Source organism: Leptonotus elevatus, chromosome 6 (assembly GCF_054856555.1).
Source record: "Leptonotus elevatus isolate MCC_2025b chromosome 6, RoL_Lele_1.0, whole genome shotgun sequence".
Lineage (NCBI taxonomy): Eukaryota > Metazoa > Chordata > Actinopteri > Syngnathiformes > Syngnathidae > Leptonotus > Leptonotus elevatus.
In genome coordinates, this window is record NC_141244.1 from 2,271,798 (window position 1) to 2,290,740 (window position 18,943).

General features: G+C 40.0%; 1 protein-coding gene across 5 annotated transcripts in view; it reads right to left on the reverse strand.

Moving 5' to 3' along the window:
- Positions 1–8,061: 8,061 nt before the first annotated feature.
- Positions 8,062–18,943, reverse strand: part of LOC147171791 (CUB and sushi domain-containing protein 3-like) — a 499,351-nt gene continuing 488,469 nt past the window's right edge. For 4 of the 5 annotated variants that reach the window (XM_086078287.1, XM_086078288.1, XM_086078289.1 and 1 more), the window contains 2 exons: positions 14,643–14,784; positions 8,062–13,795 (listed from right to left, as the gene is read on the reverse strand). In XM_086078287.1, coding sequence (XP_085934413.1) covers positions 13,636–13,795; positions 14,643–14,784 — 302 coding nt within the window. In that variant the 3' untranslated portion in view covers positions 8,062–13,635. Of the gene's footprint in view, positions 13,796–14,642; positions 14,785–18,943 lie in introns of those variants that run through there. The other variant, XR_015095358.1, reaches the window with a different exon arrangement.

Consider the following 18,943-nt stretch of genomic DNA (forward strand, 5'->3'; position numbering starts at 1 on the left):
CCCATCATGCACCTCTGCAAATTGATTTTCTCCCACAGGCCTGCACATGCGCATACCACATTACAAACCGATAAGGGAGCAGTGGAAATTGGCATTCCACACAAACCTGTTCCCTCAATATCAAATTTGACATGCTGAGGAGCTCCACAGCAAAATTTACGTCATTGCCTCTGTAAAACTTACTTTTGCATTTTGTTTGCCAGCAAAACAGGATCAAATGGATATATTTAGTTGCTATTATTATTTTATTCTACTCAGCAGCCAAGACGGGGAAAAAACAGAACTATTTCTCATACCATCATCCCATTTCAGTTAAAACTTTAATTAAACATAAAAAAAACATTAACTACAGAGACCAGCCAGGTAGGAAAATACTTGTGGACAGGAGAAATCAATTGCATCAATTTGATTAAATAACTTTCAGAGATTGCTTTCGTATGTACAAAGGTGTAATGTTAACATTGCTGCATCTGTGCTGCAAAACTTCCTGAAGCAGCAAAACTGTCCTGATGGAAGAAAAGAATGATCCAGCTGTTCCCATCATGGTGGCAGAAAAAAAGAGCACTTTCACTCAGAGCTCCTTTAAAGTTGCAGCACTTGAGTTATAAAATATATATTTTTTAACTATGAAATGATTGATTATGGCTTGTTTTTGCCTTATATGTTAATTCATTTTGCCTTAAATAACATGCTGAAAAAGTTAATAACAAAACTAAAAGAAGGATTTTGTGGTGGCCAAAATATTCTCAAGTGGGAAAAAAATATTTTCACAATGTATTTCATTACACAGCTCTCTCTTCTAATTTAATATCCATATTCAACGTGTATAATTCTCATTTTCATGTCTTTTATATATTTCGTTTTCTGCTCATGAAATCTTTTCATGCATGGACATCTTTCTTGGTCTCTACTGGAAGGCAGCATCTTCTTTCAGGGATGCCATACCAGATAAGGAAGATTGACAGTCTTTGGGCAATGGCTCCTTTACAAGGGTTAGAGTAATTTCTTCTGGGAAAACATCACATTGCCCTTAGAATGAAATAAAAAATAATGGCAGAGAAAGACAGACATCTGTATTTACAAGCCGTAACTAATTCGGGTTCAGTTTTTCTTGTCCACTGTCCAAATGCTCATTATCTGGATTCTTCTACGGAGTATATCATTCAATGTAAGTAAGCAATGTCACAAAATTTTATGGCAGTTGTGAGATCATAACAGACATGTCTCACTTGCAATTATTTGCATTGAATTTATTGCAAATTGCAGCCCAAGCACTCCTCTTATGTTCAATAGCAGCAGTATGGCATTTACTTTCAATAACAGCATGGTTTCCCACAACTTGTTTCTGTAGTTTTTTTCCCGTTTTCCTTATAGTTTTTTTATGTGTTCTTTTTCTTTCAGCCATGTTATAGGGCCAAAATGTCTTCCATTAAAGCTGTCCAGAATTCCATTTTAGGTTTTTATGAGCACCATTCGCGTTTAAGCTTACTCCAGGCCTCCATAGTATAGGACCAACTAATAAAAATGTAAGCTTGCTCATGCAAGACACTTAGGGTGTATTCAGACCTGCACTGTTTGGTCCACTTTTAACGGACCAAAGTTAATTTCCCACGCTGACCAAACAAGCGGACCCAGACCCACTTTATGAGGTGGTCTCGGTCTGCTTCCAAACGCACTCGGTGCGGTTCACTTCGCAGTCTGAATACAAACCACGACTGGTCCGGTCCAACTGTAGGACATATGCGCCATTTTGGGCTTTACAAGCCACCGTAGCCAAGCATCGCGGGGGTGAAATATTGCCAATTAGTGAATATTGTGCTACATTCATTCATAATATAGCCACACTGCTGTCTGCATGTTGTGGTGGGGGCAGGGCACACAGAGCACAACGAACGTCTCCTTTGGGTTACTGCACGCAATCGACGATGCTGTTCCAAGATTAGAAACGGCGTCGCATAACCTCCATTGAATGAGCTGCCCTTTACGCTCGCAAATATCTTGCATCTAATAACGCCACAAATATGCAGAGCAGTAATGCAGCACATCAGATTTTTATGTTTTCCTCTATTTCCGGGTTGTGTTATGAATTCAGCCCCCGTCATTTTTGTCGAATGGGAGCACAGATGGTCACGAGGGTTGACGTGATTACGCAATATAGTCTACTTGCAAAAAGCACAGCTTGTGTCCAAATTCACAAGACTGGGTCCTCCGAATGCCGAATTTGTTAGCTACATGACATCACTCTTGGCGCTACTCAACAGCACACACAGACTTAAATATGAATGGATTGTCAATGCTACTTGTCGGTAGCCCATTGACCGACACTCCATTCATGTGTAAGTCTGTGCGTGTTGTCGAGTCGGGTGCCGGGGCACATGCCCTTTTGGCACTGATGCCCAAAGTGCCCCTTTGTCCATTTATTTATTTATCCATTTTATATTTTTAAAAGATAGTTTGTGAAAGTAGTTTTGTTGCCTTTCAAAATAAAAATTCAGCAACATAATTTACATAAAACTAATTATTACTATGTTATCCTTGGATGATGTCATATTACGAGATGTGCCCCATTTTGCCAGGTCGCTCACCACTACACCTGCAGTCAGTACGTTGGTCTCTCCGTTTGTATTTACGTAGTCTCACTCACAGTAAACAAAAGCCAAGGTCATAGAATGCAGAAAACTCAAGCAAAACCAATGCCTTTATTTGATAGATCTTGTAGCCATGATCACAGAGCATGCTGCGTGCTAGCCTAGCTTCAATTGAAATGTAGTGACACATGGTCCCATATGCCCGCCGGGGTCCCGGTGGGGTGGGTGGGGGCTTGGTGGGCGGGTGCGCCTCCTGCCCCCGCCCGGTTGGGGAGGGCCCCGCTGGTCGCTCCTCTTAACTCACTACACTAGGTTTGCACAATACACTTTTATAGACATATAGGGCACATAACACACTTTGGGGGGTTGGGTAGGGTGGAAACACCGTCTTCACCCTACTTCTCCCCTCCGCTTGCTCTGTCCTGGCGGGGATCGACGGCTCCCCTCTTTGGTGGAGATTTTCATGCATGCCAGATCCACCACACCAGCATCTACCGAAACTCAGACACAATCTGCTTCCTCCTCAGGTCATTGAATCGGTGGAGGCTGGTGTCTGTGGATCTCACTCGGCTTCGTCTGTCCTTCCTTCCTTCCTTTATACATATATATATATATATATATATATATATGTGTATATATATATGTATATATATATATATATTTAAAAAAAAAAAAAAAAAAATAAAGAGCAATGATGATGACATTTCCGAATGAACAATACTGAGCTCTTTAAGAAATAAAGAAGAGGAGAAAAAAAAAAGAAGAAAAAAAAAGAAAAGAAAAAAAAAAGAAAAAAATGAAATGTAGTGACACAAGTTGTAATCAGCCTCGCAACTACGATGAAGTCTGACATTTGGGCGCAGTTGGTTCTGAGGACGCAGGGAAGATGTCTCCCTCAGTTTCATAAAGACCATGATCCTTCCCATCCACTTTGGCCGTGGCAAAAATCCCTGGTAAAACTAACATTCCTCTTCCTTTGGGACGGGGCATGGAGCTTCTGCTCCAACTACTGATGCCTTTAAGGTACACAGAATCTGTCGGAATTTGTAACACTCGCTCAGAATTTTAATAAAATCTTCCTGAAGACTCCAACTTGTAGCATTTCTCAATGATAGCTGAATTGAAATTAACTTCAAAATATATGTGGAAATTGTTACATGATCTTTGTTTTTATTTTAACTTACAGCTCGTTTTGGGGGGTTTGCGGTCAGAGTAAGGTCCTAATAAGAAACAGTGTGTTCAGAAATTAGGGGGACAATGAAGAACCAAAATAAAAGAAGAAGAAAAAAACAACAACAATCACAGTGTTTTATCAAAACCAAACAATGTAGCTTGCTGAGATGTGGCAGTTACAGTAATTGTTTTGTACATAGACACCCTCTAGCAATTTCCTGAGCTATTCATCTACTTAAAGCACCCCCCCCCCCCCAAACCCTCCACACATTGGCGGCTCGGTAGTGACATAGGTTCGAAGTGGAAGTAGATAGTAGGGGTGTGAATTGGGTAGTGCCTGGCGATTCGATCCGTATCACGATTTGATTATATGCCGATTAATCCCGATACGAATCTATAAATTGATTATTGCAACTTTTTTTCTTTTACTCAAATTTAGAAAATACTAATACGGGATCGGTCGAGGCCCGGGTTAACAACGACCGCCATCGGTGCTGTTGACCTACAGGGTGCCGGTGGAAACTGGACTACTGTTGGTCGAAGAAGGAGAGGAGGAAGGTGTGTTCGTAGGAGGAAAGAGAAGAGAAACACCAAGAGTCTGGACTGAGAGTAGGGACTTTGAATGTTGGAACTATGACAGGAAAAGGTAGAGAGAATGGTTGACATGATGCAGAGGAGGAAGGTGGACATATTGTGTGTTCAGGAGACGAGGTGGAAAGGGAGCAAAGCTAGAAGTTTAGGAGCAGAGTTCAAGTTATTCTATCATGATGTAGATAGGAAGATAAATGGAGTAGGAGTTATCGTGAAGGAGGAGTTTGTTAAGAACGTCCTGGAGGTAAAAAGAGTGTTGGATAGAGTGATGAGCCTGAAGCTAGGAATCGAAGGTGTGATGATCAATGTTGTTAGTGGATATGCGCCACAGGTAAGATGTGAGCTGGAGGAGAAGGGGCACTTTTCGTTGGACCTTGATGAAATGATGCAGAGCATCGCTAGAAGTGAGAGAGTTGTCATTGGTGCAGACTTCAATGGACACTTTGGTGCAGGAAACAGGTGATGAGGAGGCGATGGGCAAGTTTGGTATCCAGGAGAGGAATGCAGAAGGACAGATGGTGGTTGACTTTGCAAAAAGAATGTAAATGGCTTTTGTGAATACTTTCTTCCAGAAGAGGCATGAACATAGGGTGACCGACAAGAGTGGAGGTAGGAGTACACAGGTAGACTACATCTTGTGTAGATGGTGTAATCTGAAGGAGATCAGTGACTGCAAAGTAGTGGTAGGTGAGAGTGTAGCCAGACAACATAGGATGGTAGTGTGTAGGATGACTCTGGTGGTGAGGAAGACAAAGACGGCAAAGGCAGAGCAGAGGACAAAATGGTGAAAGCTGAATAACGAAGAGTGTTGTGTGACTTTCAAAGAGGAGTTGAGACTAGTCCATCTCTGGATGGTCAGGAGGTGCTTCCAAATGACTGGACAACTACAAAATATCTGATCTGGGAGACTGGTAGGACAGTCCTTGGTGTGTCATCTGGAAGGAAAGGAGATGATGAGACTTGGTGGTGGAATGAGGAGGTGCAAAAAGAGGTTAGCTAAGAAGAATTGGGACACAGAGGACTGAAGAAAGTAGACAGGAGTACAGAGAAATGCAGCGTAGGGTGAAAGTAGAAGTGGCAAAGGCCAAACAAGGAGCTTACGGTGACTTGTATGCTAGGTTGGATAGTAAGGCGGGAGAGACTGATCTATACAGGTTGGCAAGGCAAAGAGACAGAGATGGGAAGGATGTGAAACAGGTTAGGGTAATAAAGGATAGGGTGTGTTAAAAGTGTGTTAAAAGATGCCAGTAGTGTGATGGGAAGATGGAAAGAGTACTTTGAAAAGTTGATGAATGAGGAAAATGAGAGAGAACAAAGAGTAGAAGAAGTGACTGTTGTGGACCAGGAAGTAGCATAGATTAGTAAGGATGAAGTGAGAAGGGCATTGAAGAGGATTAAGTGTAGAAAGGCACTTGATCCTGATGATATACCTGTGGAGGTATGGAAGTGTCTAGGAGAGGTAGCAGTAGAATTTCTGACTGGGTTGTTCAACATGATCTTAGATAGTGAGAAGATGCCTGAGGAATGGAGAAGTGTGCTGGTACCCATTTTTAAGAACAAGGGAGACGTGCAGAGTTGTGGCAACTACAGAGGAATAAAGCTAATGAGCCACACAATGAAGCTAAGGGAAAGGGTAGTTGAAGCTAGACTGAGGGAAGAGGTAAACATTTGTGAGCAGCAGTATGGTTTCATGCCAAAAAATAGTACCACAGATGCAGTATTTGCTTTGAGGATGTTGATAGAGAAGTACAGAGAAGGTCAGAAGGAGCTGCATTGTGTCTTTGTAGATCTGGAGAAAGCATACGACAGGGTGCCCAGAGAGGAACTATGGTTTTGTATGAGGAAGTCTGGAGTAGCAGAGAAGTGTGTTCAAGTGGTGCAGGACATGTATGAGACTGTAAGACAGTGGTGAGGTGTGCTGTAGGTGTGACGGAGGAGTTCAAAGTGGAGGTGAGACTACATCAGGGATCATCTCTGAGCCCCTTCCTGTTGGTAATGGACAGGATGACAGATGAGGTAAGACAGAAATCTCCATAGACTATGATGTTTGAAGATGACATTTTGATCTGTAGTGAGAGCAGGGAACAGGTGGAGGTGAAGCTAGAGGCATGGAGACTTGCCCTGGAAAGGAGGTGAATGAAGGTTAGTCATAGCAAGACGGAGTATCTGTGTGTAAATGGGAGGGACCCAAGTGGAAAAGTGAGGTTACAGGGAAAAGAGACCAAGAAGGTGGAGGAGTTGAAGTATTTAGGGTCAACAGTCCAGAGCAATGGAGTGTTGAAAATAAGTGAAGAAGTGTATGCAGGCAGGCTGGAACGGGTGGAAAAAAGTGTCAGGTGTGATGTGTGATAAAAAAGTTTCAGCTCAAATGAAAGGAAAGGTTTATAAAACTGTGGTGAGACCAGCAATGTTGTTTGGTCTGGAGACACTGCCACTGTAGAAACGACACAGAGCTGGAGGTAGCAGAGATGAAGCTGCTGAGGTTCTCTGGGAGTGACCAGGATGGATAGATTCAGGAATGAGTACATCAGAGGGACAGCACACGTTAAGAGGCTTTGGAGATAAAGTCAGAGAGGCCAAACTGAGATGGTTTGGACATGTCCAGAGGAGAGATAGTGAGTATATTGGCAGAAGGATGCTGAGTTTTCAAATGCTAAGCAGGAGGTCTAGAGATAGACCAAAGAGGAGGTTTGTTAAAGAGGACATGAAGGTAGTTGGTGTGAGAGCAGAAGATGCTGGGGACATGGTTAGATGGAGGCAACTGATTTGCTGTGGCGACCCCTGAGGGAAAAGCCGAAAGGAAAAGAAGAAGACTAAGCAGTAAACTTGTACATGTACAATGTAAGATTTATATGAAAATGTATTTATTTATCTAAAAAGTCAGGCTTATAAGCCACTGTATTGTAACAGGTTGCAGTCTGTTTCATGTTTGAACAGCACTGAAATAAAAATATTAAGGCTTAATGTTCCATTAATATGACATTCTTCCATGCTTAAAATGTGAACCCTAACCCAAAGTAAGACATTTTGTTGAATATTTCCATCAAAAGGTGATGTTTAAAAATGTATTCGGCCGCACATTGAATTGATTCGAGAATTGCGTACTGTAATATTGCGATATATTGCCGAATCGATTTTTTTAACACCCCTAGTGAATAGTGCAGGCACGTTATCATGTGCCCCTTTTTTTTGCTTTGAGCACCTAAAGGTCACTTTACGTCCGTTTATAAGCTTACCAGCAAGGCCATCAAAACTGCCAAACATATCGTGAGTTACTCACTGTGGCAACCTCTGACGGACGGGGCCTAAGCCAAAAGAGCCAAAGAATAACACCAACTTTCAATAGTTACCAATGCAGCCTCAGGCACACAAAAAATATGCATAGTGGGAATAAAAATCATGATATCATCAATTATTTTAATAAGTGGCAAATATGTTGCTGTTAACAAGAATTTATTGGTACACTATGTTGTTCCAGGCTTCAAGTGTATGTGGAGGGTGCCTCCAACAGTGATAACATCAGTGCTGAACTGAGCAGCGGTCAGCAAATGGAAAACTCATAAAAATAAATAAATAAGATGGGCAACGGTACCCGAATAATAAAACATTTAGTTCTGTCAGCGTTTACATTGCAATAAGTGTAGCAAAGTGGAGCGTTTCATTGATCACACAATGTCTGTAATGAGAAAATAAAACAGCACATCTGAACTTGATTTCATATTTTTTTAATATAAATTAAGGGTTTATACATTGCTGCTAAAGAAAAAATATACAAAACATCTTGTAATCTTACATGACATTTACATTTTCAAATGTGAATTGTACATATTTTCAATAAATTACAAACACTTAATTTGAATAAAAATATATCTCTTTACAAAACGTCTGTGTATTTACATATTCATATCTAATATTTCAGAAGAGTACGGTAATGTTTGAAGGTGATCTGTGATCTGAACTTAACTTGTCCTCTGCTTTCACCAGATGCATCTTTCAAAATCCTCATACATAAGAAATATGCGCTTTGCAAAATATATTACATATTGATAACACATGACATCTCACCAAAGAGTTCCATCAAGTATCAAAACTGTATAAATGTACAAAATGGAACAATGATAGAGGTACACAGCACTATAGTGGATCACCTCTTAGCCAACATGCAGTTGAAACATGAAACGATGAGCACACACGCTCACACACTCACTTCTGCTCAACATTTTTATTACAGAGCACACAGTATATTGTAGCTATGTTGACTAATGCAGTAAATGGTATGTCTCCTTTGAAAACATATGCCCATACATTATTAAAGGCACTGCTATGATGAAGAAAGGATCAAACAGATGGAAATTCTAATACTGATGGTGGTTCATGTTTGTGCATTATTCTTTGTTCATGTTAGTTGTATATTTGTTGGAATAATAATTGCTCGTTTAATTAGTTAGGTAAAGGTGCTAAGCCGGGCAGGAAATGTGAAAAAAATTAAAACAGTCTATCTAATCATTTCAGAGAAATTCTAATCCATTTCCTGATATGATAGTCAGTTGGTATCGAACTATGGAAAAATGTGGTCCAAGCGGGGTTTGAACCCTGGTTTTCCAAAAAAGTGAGGCGAATAAAATGCTATAATAAGTAAGAATAAAGAGTCCCAATAACATATGTGGGATTGTGGGGTGAGTGCTACCAGCCCTTTCTGCATAGCGATGTGTGTTCGCGCGTAGTCAGTTTCCCAGTATAAAAGTCATATATGTATTTAGGGAGATCGCTACGCTGACTTTTTAAGTCGCTCCATTATTCATATGCGAGAACGTACAGTGTGCATTCGTGAATTCAAAATATGGAATCTGGTGGCCAGATGACGCCACTGGAGAATATAAAACAATTTTCACACCTTTCTTTTGAGGAAAAACGTCAGCTTTTGAAGGATGCCTTAGCTACCCAATCTTCAGCAAAGTAAGGGACACAAAATTATTCGTACTTTTCAGTATGGTACAAAAGCTTGGCTTTTTGGATGTGCTTCGATTATCCGGCTGTTTCACTTGTTTGATATTGTTATTACTTTTGCTAGCTTGATTTTGTGAGGAATTAGGCTGTTTTGCCCAGAGATGTCCACTTTATTACATCCTTTTCGAGCATCGTTTGTTAAATTCATGAAAATGTCTGTTTTTCACTGTCCGGCAAATGGGAGGCGGAGTGCACCGCGTTTACCGCAAGTGGCAGACTGCAGACTGCTCCCAAGTCAATCATGAGGGGTGTAAGGAATAAAAGAGAGATTTTCTGCATGCGTGTTAATGTTATAGTATTTTGAGTTTTTATATTCTTTTAAGAAGCAAATAGGTCAGCGTTTACGTACCTTTCTTCCTTAGCATTCAAATACAGGTAGTCTTCTCGTTACGAACATCCGACTTAGGAACATTTACAGATACGAACAACGGCTAACTGATGTCCATAAATGCTGTATTTTGCTAGCAAGTTAATATTTTTAAGTGCGCGCCACATCATACATTACGGTATTGTGTTGTGTTGTGTACGGTATTGTGCCCCTGTCTGCCACAACCCCTGTCGAGCAGCACCGTGCCATTTTAGCATTTCATCTACCTCTATGTCCGGCGATGCACGGCACAGGAGCCAATGTCCACTTCATGCATGGTACTTCATGCACGGTACACCAAATATTGGCACTACACTGAGTAAATTTCAAGGGCTCTCCTGGAAGATGTTCATAAGAAGCAGCCCTCAGTCGTCGTCTTAATCAGCGTAGTAGCAAAACATACAATATCTCTTCAGCTTCGAAATCACTTGAATCTGACTCGGCGGTCGCCATCTTGACTCGTCATATGTACCAATCACATTCAAGTGCACTTCACGGACAGTCGAAAAACAGTTTCGCATTACCATAATGCCTTCCACTTCAGCAGCCTCACATTAACTCAGTTCAATAACTCCTCCACCATCTATGTACAGTAAGCATATTTATTTTTGTTTTGATTGCATCGTACTGTGTAAAAATGTTTTTTAATATATTGTGAGAAAAAGTGGTTCGGCTGAAGGGTGGATGGATGATGTATTATTTTTTTTTTAAACATTTTTATTATATTTTTTTAAGTAATTTGATCATATTTAATTTGAAACAAATTCGACTTACAAACTCTCAGAACCCATTGTGTTCGTAAGTTGGGGACTACCTGTACTGTCCAAAGCTGTGTCGGTGGCCCAGAACTTTGGCTGAATGGTAAAGCGTTGAGCTGCCACACTAGAGGCGGAGGGTATGATCCCCAATTGACCTAATGCACTGCAAAAAGGACTGTAGAAATTTTAAGAAAAAAATATAGTAAAATAAGAAAATTATTACTTCAAATAAGCAACATTATCTGCCAACAGAATAAGAATTTTTTACTTAAATTTACCTGTAAGATTTTGAAAAAAAAAGCAAATAATACTAGGTCCATATCAACCACTGCGGTCTTTAAAATAGTATTTTCAGACTAAAAACAATTCATGTCAACTTTTTTCAAGCTGTAATAAATATAACTATTTTCTTGACTAAAAACAAGTAATGTCAACTTTTTTCAAGCTGTAATAAATAGAACTATTTTCTTAAAATACATGAGTGTTTTTTGACATAGCCTGAGTGTTAAGTAGGGAGGTAACAGTTGCCATTTTGTTTGTCATGACCCAGCCAGGAATTGAACCCACAACCTTCAAGTCTGAGGGTAGGCACTCCACCACTAGACCACTGAGCTGGTACTGAAACAAGGAAAAATGAACCATATTGCACTCGTCTGTTTTCATACTTTCTACTACTACTACTTTCATATTTTTTTCCATGTATCTTATTACTAGATTATGCAAAATCTTAAAATAAGAAAACTTATGAAAACCCAGTTTAGAGCCTTTGATGTTGGTTAGTTGTCATCTTAAAATGTGGGAAATGCTTGTTTTAATCCTCACAGTACTTAAAACTGTCTGTTAACACTCAATGCCAAGATTGCTTGATCAAATAAGATAATTAAGTAATATGTATCTTAAATAAGCACAATGATCTTGCCTGACAATTTTTAAGTAAAAATAACTTGTCAAATCAAAATAAGTAAATTTAGGTTAAATTAAAAAAAATTAAGTTTTTGCAGTGAGAGTAGTTAAAAAAATAATAATTCAATCGCGGAGCAAACAATGTTGGACTTACTTACTTGTGTCATTATTCATCTTGTCGAGTTAAAAGAGAGTAATTTTTTTGTTTTATTTTTTACCCATACAGAGGAGGCATACAGTACATAACGTTAAAATAGTTCAAATGTATGTCATCTATAAGTAAACTCTGTTTCATTGAAGGTCGGGCCGAGTGTCCTCTTTTTTTGGGAAATGAAAATATGGTCACCATAGTTAAGATAAGTTGTACATTTGCCTGCCAAACAAGGTAATTTTAGTTAGCTCAAACTAACGAAATAACTAATTGCAATTCCAAACATTTTTGTTAATAAAATAAAATAAAAATAAAAATGCTAAAACTAACTATAATTAAAGTGAAAATGTCCTTAGTTTTCATCTTAGGTAATTATTTTAATATATGAGCCTTTGGGGTTGATTTTTAAATGTGATTTAAGTATAATTTGGATATTAACCGAAATAAAGACGTTTGAAAGTGTGTTGCATGGAAGAGATGTCATCTGGCAGCAGCCAATAGAAAGGCACCTTCAGATGACGTCGCTCCAAGCTGACAATTTTGCGTGTTTGACTTTTGGCTCCAAAGGCTTGCCTTTTTTTTTTCCTATTTTTTTATCATTTAATTCAGCTGAAAGGCAACACTAAGTAAGAAGTGCGTTACTTTTTTCATTTTACCATTGCATTTATAAAATGTTACACACAATACACATTAAAAAAGAAAAGAAAACTAATACTAAAAATAAACAAAAACTAAGCAATTCTGAAATAACTAAAACTAATAAAATATAACAAAATTAAATTTAAAAAATAAAACTCAAAACGAAATAAAAACTAACTATAATGAAATTTCCAAAACTATAATAACCCTGCTGTCAACACACAAATTTGTCATTAGTGTGTGCGTCTCAATTTGCGACTGCCTGCCTACCAGAACGTAGAGCTTACTGCACGTCACTGCGAACACTTCTTATTTTTGCAGTACTCATAACAATCAAGATTTGGACGTTCCTTCTTGGAGTAAAATAAGAAAGACAATAAAAACATACTGTAATGTTAACTGAATCTCATGACAGGTTGACATTTTACATCTTTCTCTTTTGATCATGGATTAAAAACTAAAAGCTGGTCATCAATGCTGCACACATGCTTAAATTTGACACCAAATAGACCCTGTAAAAATGATGCAAAAATGTCCTACTTTGAGATTATTGATTATTATTGTTCCAATTTAAAAAATTAGTTAAATACAATAATCCAAATACAACTAGTGAAAATAAAGGACTCTGATTCATTTCAATATACCGGTAGATACTTTCACCCAATATGACCAATGCACTCAAAAGACTAGACTTATGCGGACTAGTTGTCATTTCAACGCTCACATTTAAACATGCTTCTGTGGATAAACAAACTAATGGCACACAAACCAGTAGCAAACAAAATAAATTGTCTGAGAATACTGCATGGTAAAAGTAAAAGCTTTCCCATTGGAACGAGAAAAATGGTACTGCACTTCAGTAATTAAATCGAGGCCCATATAGTTTGTCAGTAGGCGGCACCAACCAATTAAATAGGCAAAACTGGCCATATACCTTTAAAAAAAAGAGAGAGAGAGAGAGAGAGAGAGAGAGAGAGAGAGAGCACCGACTGTATTCGGAGAGAGAAAACATCTTCTGAAATTCCCACCACTTGAAAAAGAATACACCCCAGTGTTGAGGTTTAAAATAAAACAAAATATGTGGGATTCCCGCATCCACAAAACATGTCTTGATGTGGACATGACAATCAAATTTAAAATGTATCATTTGGCATTGTGATATAATTACCCTAAATAGCATAAAACTATTGGACCACATCCCAACACTCACAGAGTGTAGCAAGCCACTCTTCTTCAACAACTTAAAAGAAAGCGATGAGGCACTTCTTCCTCATTTCCATTTCTTACCTTTTGTGTTTATACTGCAAATGGCAAGGGACCTCTCAGTATTCACGAAAGTGTGCTTTGTATTTCTGAGGAGCTCTAGGACTTTGTTTGGCATCAACCGGAAAAAGTCTAAATATGTCAATATATATTCATGTTAAGCAAACAAAGTCTTTCTCGCGGATGCTGGAGGCATCAAACCATGGTGCAGATGGTGTTGAGATTGGGGTCAAAGCGCACGACTTTCCCCTCGGCAGCTTTTGTGTTGGTGTTGTACATGGGATTCTCAAATGTGGCTTGTCCGTTGTTGTTCTCGTGCACAGAACAGCCTGTGTACTGCGCTTTGTCCGTTTTCCTGCAGATAAAGGAAGGGCTTGCAAATTAGTTGATACAGAGCATCTTATTTATGCTCCCTCATTCTGAACCAATAAACATGTGTCCATTAGCTTGCTGTGGACAGCTGCAGTAGGTAGATGAGGCTCAGTGGTTATTATTGTTGAAAAAGCAGTGCACCTTCCACTGCTAGCTAACAATTAACAAAAAGTAAGCTACATAATGCAAAGATGCAATAATCCAATATTTTACAATACATTCTATATTAACTCATTCACTCCCAGCCATTTTCACTGAAGCAACCCCCTTTGCTCGCGGCTGTTTTACTGGATTTTGACTAATTTTGCAAGGCCCACAGAACATTGTGTTCTATTGCAATAAAAACATGGAACCTAACAAAAGAAAGATTAACGTTTCTTCTTTCATCAGGAAAAAAAAAGTACATTTCTATCTGTTTATGTTTTAAGTAAGTTTAAGTTTATAAATTTCATCATTATTCACAAATCTGTTTAAAACACTGGGGAAAATATATTTTTTGCAACATGGCCCTGGTTGATTTCTTTTACTCTGCTTCCACCTGCTGGCCGTTTTTTGTAATAACCACCATTGCTTTAAACGACCTCTTCAGGACAGAGGCTACTCCAAAGCCTTCTGTATGCTCTAGCATAAAAAAACAATTAAAAAAACAAACAAACATAGAAAACGCATAGATACGTTTTAGGGACCTTGAGAACATTTAAAATAGAAAATTTGTATACGTTTTTGGGAGCAAATGAGTTAAGTGAATTGGAGGATAACAAGTTGACCATTATTACAGCATTGCTTTAAATCTAGCAAAGAACGCAAAATATATCCAGTGAAGAATATACCTCTGTTTGTAGAGATAAAAACCGAATCCAGCCAAGATAAGGGCAAATAAAGGCACGAGGATTGCTACAGCAACAGAATTGCTGTTGGTGGACGTGTTGGTTTCAGGGTCAGTGAATGTGAAATTCTCTCTCACGCTCAAACCTGCAAAAAAAAGACAATACAAAAAAAAATATTATATATATATATATATATATATATATATATATATATATATATATATATCAATACTGTGTAACAAATATTGCCCGTCACCCTCAATTTTATTTGCCTTTTTAAACATTTCCCCCTGGGAAATGTGTGTGCACGTCTTAACTCTGTGTTTTCAGTTCAAAAGGACTCTTTGAGTTTCCCTCCAGCAGGAACTGGATTTCATTTTACAACCCCCAGGAAACGCATACCACAGCTCCTACAGACCTGAAGCAAGCAAACTAGCGATAAAACTGGTTATCAGTCCCCAGACCATCTTTTATGGTCTGGTCTATCCACATTAATTAGCCATGTGTTGTTGGAAACAATGCTCTTTTGGAAATTATATGGTACAACAGTGCCCTCCAGCGGTCAATATCAGTTATCCTCAAGAATCCTGCCGCTCCTAATTAATCTGAAGTCTACATAATTCGGGATGTACTTGACTGACATCAAGTGTCTCCTGTTGTTTACCTTTGTACACAACCTGTATGTCTATCTCAAATGAATGAAGTGTGTAATTTCTGTAGCCACCTAAGTTTAGCTAATTAGTAAGCTTAGCAGATTCAATAACTTTATGATCGCTGTAATGTTTGAAATGTGTTCAGAATGATTAATGAAGCATCTGACTTGTCAATTCTGATAAAAAATTATCAAATACTATCCCAAAAGTCTGCTTCATGCACACGGAAGAGGCGGGACCAAACTGCCGGCCCTCTGGGATACAGTTTAAAAGCAAGCGCGCAAAGGAACCTGCTCTCTTCCCCTCCTGCTCTCGTCCCCCCTCCTTCGCCCTATGAACTGCTCCTGACCATCACGAGAGACGTGGTCACTGAACACGCTGAGAGACCACGCGGCTTCTTTCTTTGACCCCTGGACTTGAGCCACAACGCGCGCTCCAAAGCACGCATCAAGCAAGGACTCGTAACCACCCTGCGCATCCCCAAGGCGCGCGTGTCTGTTCCGACCTTCCGCTCTCAGAATCACGCAGCGCCCCGCCGACCTGGTTCTACGACGACTGTTAGGCACCAAGCCGCTGCGCGCCAGCGACCCCTTTCTGCTCCATCCGTGCGCCCAAGACGCCCCGCAAAGCATCAAACCACCTGCCTGCGGCCTCTCATCCGCGCAAGCACAACACCACCAACCGGGACATGCGCCACCCAACGACCTGCCGCGGCCTTCATGCTGCGCGTGCACCTCGCCTAAACCGGAGACCTGCAGCGGCCCCGCACACTACCATCAAACAGAGACTCCAGTGCAGCGTTCCAGCATTCAACCGAGGATCGATGCTCGTCGAGTCTCTCTCTCTCTCTCCCGTGCAACTGAACCAGTCCGTAAGTTGCTTTCATTGCAATCTGACCATATACTACTGGTGCAACGCTTTTATTCAAACATAAAAGGATTGACAGGCCAAAACGCTTCCATCTTTATCCCCCACCTACCTTTTTCATTCCCTTTTTATCTTAGTTAGTTAGGTTGCATGTTTTCTTTTAATCTTTGATTCACATTTTTATTCGGTTTCATTAATAGGTTAGGCTGTGACTGATATATTTGTGTGTTTACTAAAAACATTTGTAAAATTCAATTTCTGCCGAATAATTTGTGTTTACTGAGTAGATTAGTAATTCTCTTATGAAAGCAAATAACTCCATGATTAACTAAAGTAGCAACTTCAGATTATGAATACTTGATAATAGGATTTTTATCATTTATTTTGCTCCTACAAACAAGCAAAGTCAACGTGATGCCCCAGAAGTTGCTGAGGAAATTACAACTCCCCTCAGTACCGTTTAAATTTCTCATACGCCATTACGGCAACCCAAATAATCGCTACAACTGTATGTATGTTACAAAAGAGTATATGGTCAACATTGAGGGGAAAAATCACGAGTCAAATGTAGTCCAAAGAACTCCTATGATGGTTAGTTACTTTTAATGGACCTCTGGAGCCAGACCGAGTGGTGGGGCTCAATGGCGTGCACCTGGTGCTCCTGCACCCATGGGGCCAGACGGGCAAAGCCTGAAAAGGTAAGGAGGGTCCCCCTTCCTATGGGCTCACCATTTGTGGCAGGGGCCAAGGGACTTGGTTGCCAAACGAGCTGGCACTTGGCAGTCCGATCCGTGGCTACAGAAGATAGCAGACCATGTGAAACACAGCTCTGATGGTCCCGAGGCAAAAACTCCGAAGTGAGAATAATTAAATTGGGCCATTGAGAATGACTTCCGGATGGCTTTGAAGAAATTCTGCTCCACGGTATCTCAGGAAGGGGTAGCAGTGCACCAACAACACTCTGTATAGTGGGGATGCAGCAGTGCTGGCCTCCACTCGGAATGCTGCCAGTCATTTGGGAATATTTCGAAGACATCCTCAATTCCACCAACACACCTTCCTATGAATAAGCATAGTCTGGGGACTCTGAGGTATATTAGGGGTTTAATGTTGCCGAAGTGGTTAAAAGGCTCCTTGGGATGTATCTGGCCAGCATTCCTGAAGTCTCTGGATGTTGTGGGGCTGTCCTGGTTAACATGCCTCGGCAGCATCGCAAGGACATTGGGGACAGTGTCTCTGGAATGCAGACCAGGGTGCTGGTCTCCCTTTTAAGGAGGGGGACTGGAGGGTGTATTGCAACTACAGGGGTATTACATGACTCGACCTTTCTGGTAAGGTCTATTTAGTTCGTAGATGTCTTCAGGCCTGGACTGTCATCAAATATGTAAAACTGTGAGAAGATAGGATAATTTGGGTCAAGTTACTGCATCTTTTATTGTCACAGTGAATCATTAGACTTTTCGGCACTTTAATGGCCACGCCCTTTGCAGAAAAGTCACAATATTCGGTCCGAGACATGATCAACATCATAAGGATTTTTTAACAAATTTTCAACTGGCTTGCTGCTCTGGCCCTAATAATTCATATAGATTAGTATTGTCGCGATACAAAAATTTTGACTTTGATACTATAACCTACCTGTATAAAGTATCTCAATACCGGTACTGAAACGGTACCTCGGCAAAAATCTATAACATTAGCAAAAGCAGCAAAATTAAAACTGACAGAAGAGCTTCAAATTTTTATTATTTTTTATTAATTCCAAATATTAGGATGTATACATGTCAATGTATGGACATACTGTATATATTTATGTATATACTGTATGATCTTTCACAACGCAAGCCATATTCTTGAAGTACTGTATTTGACTGCATTTGATGTAATCCGTTGTAGATATTGGCAACACAGTTGCACTGTAATGACTCAACGTAACGTTGTGTCCTGCTTGTGCACGACATTCACTGATGTGTGATATGTTCACTGCATGCTGAGCCAAGATATCCTTTTGGACCTTGAACGCTCTGAACCAATGGCAGGAGAGCTTTGACATGTTGAGAAAAGAAAAAAAAACGTAGGTATCGGTACGTTATCGGCCGATACTGCAAAACTGGGCATTGGGGGCAAAAAAAAACGGTATCAGAAGAACTCTAGCTCCTTGTGTGTGCGTGTGTGTGTCTGCTCTTCTCCATTCGGCTCCCAACTACGGTAGTCGAATGCCTAATCAAATACTACAAACTAGCAACAAAATAATTCATACTCGACTTACTTTTTTTAAGGGAAGAGTCAAAAATGCATCACAACCTGTCGCTCTTTCAACTGGTGGTATAATTCAGGATGCCAGTTAGGGAGGTGCCTGGCCATTATTGGATGTGTTCCTGCCTCAAGCCACAGAAACTTTAAAACAAGCCTTACAGACAGGCTTTGTCGTGTCGCTTGGCTAGCCGTGGCTGTAGGCCATGTAAGCAAAAAAGTTCAATATGTCACTTCGCGCGTCATGATTCTCTACGAGTGGACAGGCAGCGAGCGCTTGAGTGCCATCTTCCTGTGTCCTCTCACACAGACACAAACACGCAAAAAGAAGGCATTCCACTTACGTTTTTTCTCATTCCACTTACTTAAGGCATTTCCCGCATATCTGTAGACAGGCGGCATTTACCTGCCTTTAAGATACAAAGTTGGCGAGCTGTCTCGTATATTAAAAAAAACAACAACCTGTGCTTAAAAAAAACTATACTGAGCCATTTTTTGCACCGAAACATCGAGGTATGGTAAAGGTACTGT